This window comes from Coregonus clupeaformis, chromosome 10 (genome assembly GCF_020615455.1).
Source record: "Coregonus clupeaformis isolate EN_2021a chromosome 10, ASM2061545v1, whole genome shotgun sequence".
Taxonomy (NCBI): domain Eukaryota; kingdom Metazoa; phylum Chordata; class Actinopteri; order Salmoniformes; family Salmonidae; genus Coregonus; species Coregonus clupeaformis.
In genome coordinates, this window is record NC_059201.1 from 6,890,520 (window position 1) to 6,903,019 (window position 12,500).

At 43.7% G+C, this 12,500-nt stretch overlaps 1 protein-coding gene across 2 annotated transcripts in view; it reads right to left on the reverse strand.

The window, feature by feature from the left end:
• col2a1b (collagen, type II, alpha 1b) overlaps positions 1-12,500 on the reverse strand; it is a 72,160-nt gene that overhangs the window by 34,482 nt on the left and 25,178 nt on the right. For both annotated transcript variants that reach the window (XM_041887400.2, XM_041887399.2), the window contains 8 exons: positions 10,724-10,777; positions 8,875-8,928; positions 6,568-6,621; positions 5,770-5,823; positions 5,471-5,515; positions 5,217-5,270; positions 4,427-4,471; positions 3,380-3,433 (listed from right to left, as the gene is read on the reverse strand). In XM_041887400.2, the coding sequence (XP_041743334.1) occupies positions 3,380-3,433; positions 4,427-4,471; positions 5,217-5,270; positions 5,471-5,515; positions 5,770-5,823; positions 6,568-6,621; positions 8,875-8,928; positions 10,724-10,777 (414 nt within the window). The remainder of the gene's footprint in view (positions 1-3,379; positions 3,434-4,426; positions 4,472-5,216; positions 5,271-5,470; positions 5,516-5,769; positions 5,824-6,567; positions 6,622-8,874; positions 8,929-10,723; positions 10,778-12,500) is intronic.

Genomic DNA, 12,500 nt, shown 5'->3' on the forward strand with positions numbered 1-12,500 from the left:
ACACCTCCAGTGATCAAATCTTGTCAAATTAAGTCAGAAGTGTTTATTCTTAATTGAACGTAGTGCAAACCATTTAAAAACTTTATAAAGTCTAGGTACTTTTAGCATTTGAATAAAAATAAGAAACCCTACTTTTGGCACAATTAAAGGAACCTTTGTCTGGCAGTAGCCAGAGCCAAGCGTATAACGGTTTACAGGCCTACAGGTCTAATAAAACAGAATAAGGAGAGTTATCCTGACTCACTCAAATAAATATTGTCAGACAAGGCTCCGACCCTTTACTACAGACATCAACCAATCATAGCACTGTGTAGTGAGGTCATAGCCTTTTGGAAACTGGGTGAATGAAATGAATGAAATTCCTAACTGTCGTTACCATGGTGTTTTGACTTAGTAGGATGACATAATATAAGTTGTATGGTGGATAAATAAATGTATTTATTTATTTTTATTACATTTTAGGCTATAGGAAGCAAGCTGAGGATAAATCGTCTTTATTCAGCCTTTAATTTAACCAGGAAAGACCCTTGAGGTTAGAAAACTATTTTGCGAGGACGACCCGGGTTCTATTAGCAGAGCGCAGGTACACTTGAACCTGACTGTTTATAGGTTTCTAGAGGGTTCTAGAGGTATGTGGACACCTGCTAGTCGAACATCTCATTCAAAAATCACGGGCATTAATATGGAGTTGGTTCCCTCTTTGCTGCTATAACAGCCTCCACCCTTCTGGGAAGGCTTTCCACTAGATGTTGGAACATTGCTGCGGGGACTTGCTTCCATTCAGCCACAAGAGCATTAGTGAGGTCGGGCACTGATGTTGGGCGATTAGGCCTGTCTTGCAGTCGGCGTTCCAATTCATCCCAAAGGTGTTCGATGGGGCTGACGTCAGGGTTCTGTGCAGGCCAGTCAAGTTCTTCCACACCGATTTCGACAAACCATTTCTGAATGGACCTCGTTTATGCATGGGGGCATTGTCATGCTGAAACAATCGTATGCTGTAGCGTTAAGATTTCCCTTCACTGGAACTAAGGGGCCTAGCCCGAACCATGAAAAACTGTCCCAGACCATCATTCCTCCTCCACCAAACTTTACAGTTGGCACTATGCATTCGGGCATGTAGCGTTCTCCTGCCAGATTCGTTCGTCGGACTGCCAGAGTCCAATGGCGGAGAGCTTTACACCACTCCAGCAGACACTTGGCATTGCGCATGGTGATCTTAGGCTTGTGTGCGGATGCTCGGCCATGGAAACCCATTTCATGAAGCTCCCGACGAACAGTTCTTGTGCTGACGTTGCTTCCAGAGGCAGTTTGGAACTCGGTAGTGAGTGTTGCATCTGAGGACAGACAATTATTAATGCTTTACGCGCTTCAGCACTCGGCGGTCCCATTCTGTGAGCTTGGGTGGCCTACCACTTCGTGGCTGAGCCATTGTTGCTCCTTGACGTTTCCACTTCACAATAACAGCATTTACAGTTCACCGGGGCAGCTCTAGCAGGGCAGAAATTTGACAAACTGACTTGTTGGAAAGGTGGCATCCCATGACGGTGCCACGTTGAAAGTCACTGAGCTCTTCAGTAAGGCCATTCTACTGCCAATGTTTGTCTATGGAGATTGCATGGCTGTGTGCTCGATTTGATACACCTGTCAGCAACGGGTGTGGCTGAAATAGCCGAATCCACTAATTTGAAGGGGTGTCCACATACTGCTGTATATATAGCGTACCACACTGTCGCTCAAACACTAACAACTGGATCAGGTTCCTGTCTCACTGGGTGGTTTTTGAACATTAGCCACCCACACACACACAGTCACGCATATAGACATGCACACACACAGTCACACACGCACACACACAGGCACACACACACACACACAGTCACACACACACACAAGCACACACACAGTCACACACGCACACACACAGTCACACACACACACACACAGTCACACACACACACAAGCACACACACAGGCACACGCACACACAAAATCAAATAAGATGATTTAAAAATTATAAATAGAATGAAAAAGCTGTAAAAAATTATCTTAAATATAAACCATCAATTTAGCGAATGCCATTGGTGTTTAGTACAGTATGAGGGTTTCACACCATTTTTATTTGGGACGCACTTTTATATTTTTTTACTATGTCAATATGTATTTGTTGTCAATGTTTCAGTGTCAAACGGGTGGCAGTCGTAAAAAAGTCAATAGTTGGAAAAGTTGCAGTTAATTTAAAAATAATGCCATTGTTGATTAGATGCTTTTTTCATTAATTAGGCTATTTCCTCTTGAACCATTTGGTCTATCTACTAGAAACTCATGGACAATATGGACACAGATCTGACAAATTAAAACTATATATGAATAAATGTTTTAAAAGTTATTCAAGTATAAATTACCAAAGTTACGATAGATTGCCATAGATTTTCTGTTAATTTCCAAAATTACTGAAGATTCCGGTAACTTTGGTAAATTACCGGTAGCTTTGCAACCCTATTCCTATAGCTGAATCCTTAAATGATTTCCCTGACTGGGAGAGACTGAGAGGGACGACAGAGGAAAGTGAAACCAGCAGTACAGCATGGGGTCGATGGGCTTCAGGCAACACACACACACACACACACACACACACACACACACACACACACACACACACACACACACACACACACACACACACACACACACACACACACACACACACATACACAAACACACACACACACACACACACACAAACACACACACACAAACACACACACACACACACACAAACACACACACAAACACACACACACACACACACACACAAACACAAACACACACACACACACACTATTCATCGTTTAGTCCCAAGAGGAGAGAGAAAAACCCACCAACCCACCTCCCGAACCCCAAACCCCTCCCGCTAATATTCCACCCAGATGGAGGAAAATAGGTTTAAGTTTTAGAGCACTTTTCAATGCTGCCTTCTCCGGTTTCACCTCTTTCACTCTTTCTTCAGCTTTCTCTTTCAAAATACTCTCTTTCTGAGCTGAGCTGCTCCATTTTCCTACCGCTTTTTATAAGTTTTAAACAACTTGTATCAGGTATCAGACAAACAACTATATACTGTATTAGCTTTACAGAATGTACCATCTTTGTTTGGCCACCTATTCAGATAATAAGAAATAAAATATTTTGTTTGTGCAAAGTAATATTTCATTGATGTACCCATGGATTAGCTGAGCCATAAAATATGAACTTTCCTAGACAATTAAGATAAAGCAAACAGACACGGAGAAAGAGACACACAGAGAGAGGGAGAGAGAGAGAGAGAGAGAGAGAGAGAGAGAGAGAGAGAGAGAGAGAGAGAAGGGGGAGATCAGTGACATACCTTAGAACCTGGAGAGCCGGGGAAGCCTGGAGCACCAGCAGGACCAACTGGGCCCTATAGAGAGGGAGGGGAGTGGGGGAGGGGGAGAGGTGAGGAGCATGGAAAGAGAGGGAGGGGAGGGGAGTGGGGGAGGGGGAGAAGTGAGGAGCATGGAAAGAGAGGGAGGGGAGGGGAGGGGGAGAAGAGAGGGAAGGGAGAGAGAGGGGAAAGAGGTGGGATAAGAGGGGGGTGAGTCAACAGACACTGCTGCCACCGCAAGGGTGTCCAGGTGTATGGCAGTCACATTTCTGATGAAACATTTAGGACCTGTGTTTCCTGGACACAGATTAAGCCCAGTGACGAACTAATAAGCACTTCTAATAAATAATCTACATTAAGCATGCTTTTTAGTCCAGGACTACGCTTAATCTGTGTCTGGGAAACTGGCCCATAGTGTACCTACACTGAGTGTACAAAAGATTAGGAATACCTTCCTAATGTTGAATTACACCCCCTCCTTTTGCCCTCAGAACAGCCTCAATTCGTCAGGGTATGGACTCTACAAGGTGTCAAAAGCATTCCACAGGGATGCTGGCCTATTTTGACTCCAATGCTTTCCACAGTTGTGTCAAGTTGGCTGGATGTCCTTTCGGTGGTGGAACATTCTTGATACACACGGGAAACTGTTGAGTGTGAAAAACCCAGCAGTGTTGCAGTTCTTGGCACTAACCAGTGCACCTGGCACCTACTACCATACCCCGCTCAAAGGCACTTAAATCTTTTGTCTTGCCCATTCACCCTCTGAATGGCACACATACACAATGTCTCAATTGTCTTGAGGCTTAAAAGTCCTTCTTTAACCTGTCTCCTCCCCTTCATCTACACTGATTGAAGTGGATTTAACAAGTGACATCAATAAGGGATCATAACTTTCACCTAGATTCAACTCGTCAGTCTATGTCATGGAAAGAGCAGGTGTCCTTAATGTTTTGTACACTTAGTATATAAACTATATTCTATATGCTGTATATAGTGAAATGAAAAAATTTATAAAGCTATAATACTTACAGGAGGACCAGCAGGGCCAGACAGACCGTCATTACCACGAGCACCCTAGAAAGAAGAAACATAATATACTGTCACCACACAGCAGATAACCAGCTCAATAACACATATTGACAAGTACTGATCGATGTAATGACAGGAAATGATCATTCAATAATAATTGTATTGAACAGGGAGCTAGCTAGAAGCCAGCTAAAGTTCTCTTTCTCTCTGTCACTTTCCTAACTGTGAGGTCACCTGTTGAGGTGAGGCCTGACGTCTGTGATCAACGGGTCTGGGTATGGATCTGGGACTGGTATGAGTAGAGACCATGTGACCAGACCAGGAAAAACACCTGACCATAGTTATTGTAGATCCTCCAAAGGGCACAGATTTGGGTCCTTACAGTTTTTTTCTGCCCGTGTTACACGGTTCTGGTAGTTCTATTTTGAGTTCTAGGGTGGAGTTCTAGAATGTGTTCTAAGCAGGTTACAGGCTGAGTTCTAGGGTGGAGTTCTAGAATGTGTTCTAAGCAGGTTACAGGCTGAGTTCTAGGGTGGAGTTCTAGAATGTGTTCTAAGCAGGTTACAGGCTGAGTTCTAGGGTGGAGTTCTAGAATGTGTTCTAAGCAGGTTACAGGCTGAGTTCTAGGGTGGAGTTCTAGAATGTGTTCTAAGCAGGTTACAGGCTGAGTTCTAGGGTGGAGTTCTAGAATGAGTTCTAAGCAGGTTACAGGCTGAGTTCTAGGGTGGAGTTCTAGAATGAGTTCTAAGCAGATTACAGGCTGAGTTCTAGGCCAGGAGAAGGTACTTACAGCAGCACCAGAGGGTCCGGGACGACCTCTCTCACCGGGCAGACCACGTGGTCCCTTTAGAGAGGGAGAGAGAGAGAGGAGCAGAGGTTTCAATCAGTAAACAGCAGACAGCATAATCTGTACAGTTGATCAGTAACATATTAGATATTGCATATCCTATGTGTGGCAGATCTATTGAGAGTAGTTCTCAGTCTACAGGAGCTAATCAATGTGAAAGATACAGTACGGCACATGACTTCTGCATCTGTACTCACCATTGGTCCAGGAGCGCCGTTCTCACCGGGAGCACCAGACTCACCCTACAACAGAGAACAGAACAGAGAGAGAGAGAGAGAGTAGAAAGGAGAGAGAGAGAGAGAGAGAGAGAGAGAGAGAGAGAGAGAGAGAGAGCGAGAGAGAGAGAGAGAAAAGGTCAAGAGATGTTTCAGGTACAGAAGGGAAGTTTAGACAGGTTTCCCCAACATGACAAACAGACAAAAAAGTCAACCAGGATATCCGTGAGATTAGAATAATTTGAGAGAGATAGAGGATGCTGCTGTAGAGTCCTTCCTACCTTAGAACCAGCAGCTCCACCCTCTCCCTTGAGTCCATCAAGACCTGGATAACCCTGGAAAGAGGAGATAAACACAATATCATGAGAGCAGGACTTTGTAACATCTGCTGATGTGAATAGGGCTTTATAAATATATTTGATTTGACTGAGAGCCAAGTGTCAAAGCATTGAAGGACCATTCACAACATCTTTACTGGCTCATTGGCTGGGCAGTGTGGCAGTAGTATAACACTGGAAAACATACAAGTACACTAAAATCAGCTAGACAGGAAAGAACACATTTGAAGACGACACATTACATATTAGCGCCAGCAGCATACAGTACCACCCTGCATCCCACTGCTGGCTTGCCTCTGAGGCTAAGCAGGGTCGGTCCCTGGATGGGAGACCAGATGCTGCTGAAAGTGGTGTTGGAGGGCCTGTAGGAGGCACTCTTTCCTCTGGTTAAAAAAATTAATATCACCAGGGCAGTGATTGGGGACGTTGCCCTGTGTAGGGTGCTGTCTTTTGGATGAGGCATTAAACTGGTGTCCTGACTCTCTGTGGTCACTAAAGATCCCATGGCACTTATCGTAAAGGTAGAGGTGTTAACCCTGGTGTCCTGGCTAAATTCCCAATCTGGCCCTGATACCATCATGGACACCTAATCATCCCCAGCTTCCAAATTGGCTCATTCATCTCCCCTGTAACTACTCCCCAGATCGTTGCTGTAAATGAGAACGTGTTCACAGTCAACTTACCTGTTAAGGTAAGGGTTAAATAGAAAGTCTGTATTGTTATGCCTATGACATCACTCACTCTGTGCCCCTTGATTCCAGGCAGACCGGGAGTTCCTGGGAATCCACGAGCTCCCTGATGTAGAGAAGAAGAGATAGGAAAATAAAAAAGAAGAGAGAGAGAAAGACAGATAGAGGAGAGATAAGAGAGAATTGAATTATTATTCAGTTATTCTTCGGATCTGCTTTCCTGCTTAGGTCTGGTCTGGTTTGGAGCCAGACATATGATGGCCAGAAGGCCAGAAGGCCAGATGACATCAGGGTTGATTTAGTAGAGGAGAGCTCTTTCTCTATTTGTCTTGTCTGACTGAATCATCTTGGAGAGTCTTCTAACTGGACTGTATCTGGCTGAATCATCTTGGAGAGCTTCTAACTGGACTGTATCTGGTTGAATCATCTTGGAGAGCTTCTAACTGGACTGTATCTGGCTGAATCATTATGAAGAGCCTTCTAACTGGATTGTATCTGACTGAATCATCATGAAGAGCCTTCTAACTGGACTGTATCTGGTTGAATCATCTTGGAGAGCCTTCTAACTCTAGATTGTATGTCTGTTATGTCTGTCAAATACTCTTCTCTGCTTGACTGATCATAATGGGATAGTGTGTGCACAGTCGTCGTCAAACATTTTGAGAATGACACAAATATAAATTTTCACAAAGTATGCTACCTCAGTTTTTATGATGGCAATTTGCATATACTCCAGAATGTTATGAAGAGTGATCAGATGAATTGCAATTAATTGCAAAGTCTCTCTTTGCCATGAAAATGAACTTAATCCCAAAAAAACATTTCCACTGCATTTCAGCCCTGCCACAAAAAGACCAGCTGACATCATGTTAGTGATTCTCTCATTAACACAGGTGAGAGTGTTGACGAGGACAAGGCTGGAGATCACTCTGTCATGCTGATTGAGTTAGAATAACAGACTGGAAGCTTTAAAAGGAGGGTTGTGCTTGAAATCATTGTTCTTCCTCTGTTAACCATGGTTACCTGCAAGGAAACACATGCCGTCATCATTGCTTTGCACAAAAAGGGCTTTACAGGCAAGGATATTGCTGCTAGTAAGATTACACCTAAATCAACCATTTATCGGATCATCAAGAACTTCAAGGAGAGCGGTTCAATTGTTGTGAAGAAGGCTTCAGGGCGCCCAAGAAAGTCCAGCAAGCGCCAGGACCGTCTCCTAAAGTTGATTCAGCTACGGGATCGGGGCACCACCAGTGCATAGCTTTCTCAGGAATGGCAGCAGGCAGGTGTGAGTGCATCTGCACGCACAGTGAAGCAAATACTTTTGGAGGATGGCCTGGTGTCAAGAAGGGCAGCAAAGAAGCCACTTCTCTCCAGGAAAAACATCAGGGACAGACTGATATTCTGCAAAATGTACAGGGATTGGACTGCTGAGGACTGGGGTAAAGTCATTTTCTCTGATGAATCCCCATTCCGATTGTTTGGTGGCATCCGGAAAAAAAGCTTGTCCGGAGAAGACAAGGTCAGTGCTACCATCAGTCCTGTGTCATGCCAACAGTAAAGCATCCTGAGACCATTCATGTGTGGGGTTGCTTCTCAGCCAAGGGAGTTGGCTCACTCACAATTTTGCCTAAGAACACAGCCATGAATAAAGAATGGTACCAACACATCCTCCGAGAACAACTTCTCCCAAACATCCAAGAACAGTTTGGTGACGAACAATGCCTTTTCCAGCATGATGGAGCACCTTGCCATAAGGCAAAAGTGATAACTAAGTGGCTCGGGGAACAAAACATCGACATTTTGGGTCCATGGCCAGGAAACTCCCCAGACCTTAATCCCAATGAGAACTTGTGGTCGATCCTCAAGAGGCGGGTGGACAAACAAAAACTCACAAATTCTGACAAACTCCAAGCATTGATTATGCAAGAATGGCCTGCCATCAGTCAGGATGTGGCCCAGAAGTGAATTGACAGCATGCCAGGGCGGATTGCAGAGGTCTTGAAAAAGAAGGGTCAACACTGCAAATATTGACTCTTTGCATAAACTTAATGTAATTGTCAATAAAAGCCTTTGACACTAATGGAATGCTTGTAATTATACTTCAGTATACCATAGTAACATCTGACAGAAATATCTAAAAACACTGAAGCAGCAAACTTTGTGACGACCAATACTTGTGCCATTCTCAAAACTTTTGACCACGACAGTACAACAGTAATAACTGAGACAGCATGAACAGGTAGTGAGATAAACTGTGAGTAGATAAATGTACAGATAAATTAACAGATGAGTTGAGAGATAAATTAACGGATTAATTAACAGACAACAGATAATGAAGAGATAAATGAAACCATACCTGAGGACCAGAAGGTCCACGCTCACCACCTTTGCCGGGTTTGCCAGCCTCACCCTACAGCAGAGACAGGAAGAGAGGGAGAAGGGGGTCAATACGCCAGTTAGTTACAATATTTAAATAGTACATAAATAGTAAAAAAATATAAATAAATTAAAAACATATTAAGGTTTTGCAGGTAATTAGTTTCCCCCAGGCAGAAATTGAAATTCAATTAGCAAACAGTGCATCCTGGTAGAGAGACGGATGAATGACTACCGGTTCAGTCGGCTGCCACCTAGTGGCTAAATGGAGGAATTGCATTTCCAATATTAATTTTCTTCTTTTTTTACCCTCCCTAATTGCATATCTATTCATGACAATTATAATGGAGGATTTACACATAGTAGCCATAAGACAATGTATTGAACAAGACATTGAAAGGGACAGTAGTCAGTAAATCAAGGATAGATGAAATCACAGTGTTAAAAAAAGGTGGGTTAAATTGACTCTACTTGGAATTATCCTAGAGTTAGTGTTGATAACTGGAGTTGATTGGGACGGTGTACTTTTAACTCCATTAAGAGGAACCAGAGACAGGGAGTTAAATCTATGGTGTTATCCACAGATGTGGGAGGGGCCTCATTGTCAATATTTCCCAGAATGCTATGTTGCAGGTTGATTTTTTAAATGTTTTTTTTTCAATATCTGTTTTGGCATGTACATTGATTGTTTTTGATCTCATGCTACACAAAGATGAAAAACATTTTTCTAAACTCATCCAATCTGTAAGTGGTTGGATTTACAGCAACCGTTAGTGAGATAGTCGTTCCAGTTTACATGCTGTTAGTAGTCTCGGTTTACAGTAATGTTTTCCCTACTCTGACAGGCATTCTAAATGTAGGTTGTGGGGTGGGGGTGTAAAAGTGCTGGATATTTTCCTGCAAGTTGGATCTAATAGAGATTGGATATCACATTGCAATCCACCATCATGTGACACATTAAGAAATATTGAAATAAGGCTTTACACCCTTATAACGCAAAGGGAAATGTACTCTGCTGGAATTGATTGTTAGTTCAAAACAACACATAAAAGTGTAAAATGACAAGGGAGTGGATTTAAAAAATGACGCTAAAAAAAGTCACTCTTTGTGAGTTGGATATTTACTCCATTTAGGGTTGTTTTAACTCCCAAAACATCAACACCATGACCAGAGTAGTTTTAACACTAAATGGGGGTAGGACCATATAACCCCAAAAATAGTGTTACATTTCACTCAATAGGAGTTGAATTAACTCTTGCGATTCTACTGTGTACAGGAGTCAGTTTCTGGTGAAGATGGGATATGGTGGTGGGTTGGTGAGTAGGATGTATTGTGCAGAGACAGTACCACTGGGGGCTGCAATGATTATGACATTCATAGCATATGACCATTTATCATCATGATCACATGACCAGTCACGAGCCAATGGGGAAAACGTGTCGTTATGACTGTGGAGGTGAGAATACATGGGTGTGGGAGAAATTTGGATGGGAAGTGTTATGGATACTGACTGGCTCACACATGGACTTTACAAGATGGACTGTAGAAGGCCCTGAAGGAACACTGTAGCATTACCTCACCAGGAAAACCTCCTGGCCCTAGTTATCATGAGGTTTCTGTGTGTGGGGGAATTGTTTAAGACACTGTTTTCTACTTTATTGGTGAACAGTCTATCAACAGACAACATTCACTGAGTATGAAATTGACGATGGAAAGTTTTGGGGCTGTGTTCGACAGTGTAAGTTCCCTGCATCAGACACTTCCTCAATAGCCCGTGGAAGAGGTTCCAGTTGTGTGTGACAGTGAAAAAGGGCAGTAGTGCTACATACGTCATCTCCAGGTTTGCCAGAGGGTCCGGGAGGACCACGGGGACCCAGGGGGCCCTGTCAGGAGAGAAGAGAACAGAAAACACTGTTAAGTCTTTTTCACATTGGCAGTTTGAAGTGACTCAAATCCTTTTTTTTTTTTCCCCATATCCGATTCGGATCTGTTATTTTTCCTGCAGTCTGAACAGCCAAAAAGCAAATGGAATTGGATATTTCAAGCCACATTTAAAAAAAACCTTCATAGGTGGTTTGAAGTCAGATACAAATCTGATTCCTGGCCATGTGACTTTATTTGCCCTCAAGTGGTGTTTAGGCTGTTATTTGGCATGTCTTGTTGCTTGCTAGCTACTCTGTTGACAGTTAGACAAGAACATGTGGTAGCTAACTAGCTTGTTAATTGTTTACAAACAAATTAGTGAATGTGCTAGAAAACTAAACAGCTACATAGTTAGCTAGTTGACTGCTGTGGCTAGCCAAAAAATACTCGTTTTTAAAGTTGGGCCCTGTCAGGAGAGAAGAGAACAGAGAAGACAGTTAGTCAGAACAGACAGACCCATTGGGCCCTGTCAGGAGAGAAGAGAACAGAGAAGACAGTTAGTCATAATAGACAGCCCCATTGGGCCCTGTCAGGAGAGAAGAGAACAGAGAGTTAGTCAAAACAGACAGACTGTTACCACACACAGCCACTGGAGAGCACTGCTTAGTCCCCTCCTGTACTCCCTGTTCACCCATGACTGCATGGCCAGGCACGACTCCAACACCATCGTTATGTTTGCCGACGACACAACAGTGGTAGGCCTGATCACTGACAACGATGAGACAGCCTATAGGGAGGAGGTCAGAGACCTGGCCGTGTGGTGCCAGGATAACAACCTCTCCCTCAACGTGATCAAGACAAAGGAGATGATTGTGGACTAGAGGGAAAAAAAGAGGACTGAGCACGCCCTCATTTTCATCGACGGAGCTGTAGTGGAGCAGGTTGAGAGCTTCAAATTCCTTGGTATCCACATCACCAACAAACTATCATGGTCCAAACACACCAAGACAGTCATGAAGAGGGCACGACAAAGCCTATTCCCCCTCAGGAGACTGAAAAGATTTGGCATGGGTCCTCAGATCCTCAAAAAGTTATACAGCTGCACCATCGAGAGCATCCTGACTGGTTGCATCACTGCCTGGTATGGCAACTGCTCGGCCTCCGACCGCAAGGCACTACAGAGGGTAGTGTGTACGGCCCAGTACATCACTGGGGCCAAGCTTCCTGCCATCCAGGACCTCTATACTAGGCGGTGTCAGAGGAAGGCCCTAAAAATTGTCAAAGACTCCAGCCACCCTAGTCATAGACTGTTCTCTCTGCTACCACACGGCAAGCGGTAGCGGAGCGCCAAGTCTAGGTCCAAAATGCTTCTTAACAGCTTCTACCCCCAAGCCATAAGACTCCTGAACATCTAATCAAATGGCTACCTGGACTATTTGCATTGTTACCCCCCCCTTTTTTTTTAAAGATGCAGCTACTCTCTGTTTATTATTTATGCATAGTCACTTTAACTCTACCCACATGTACATATTACCTAAATTACCTCGACTAACCGGTGCCCCCGCACATTGACTCTGTACCGGTACCCCCTGTATATAGCCTATATATTGACTCTGTACCGGTACCCCCTGTATATAGCCTGTATATTGACTCTGTACCGGTACCCCCTGTATATAGCCTGTATATTGACTCTGTACCGGTACCCCCTGTATATAGCCTGTATATTGACTCTGTACCGGTACC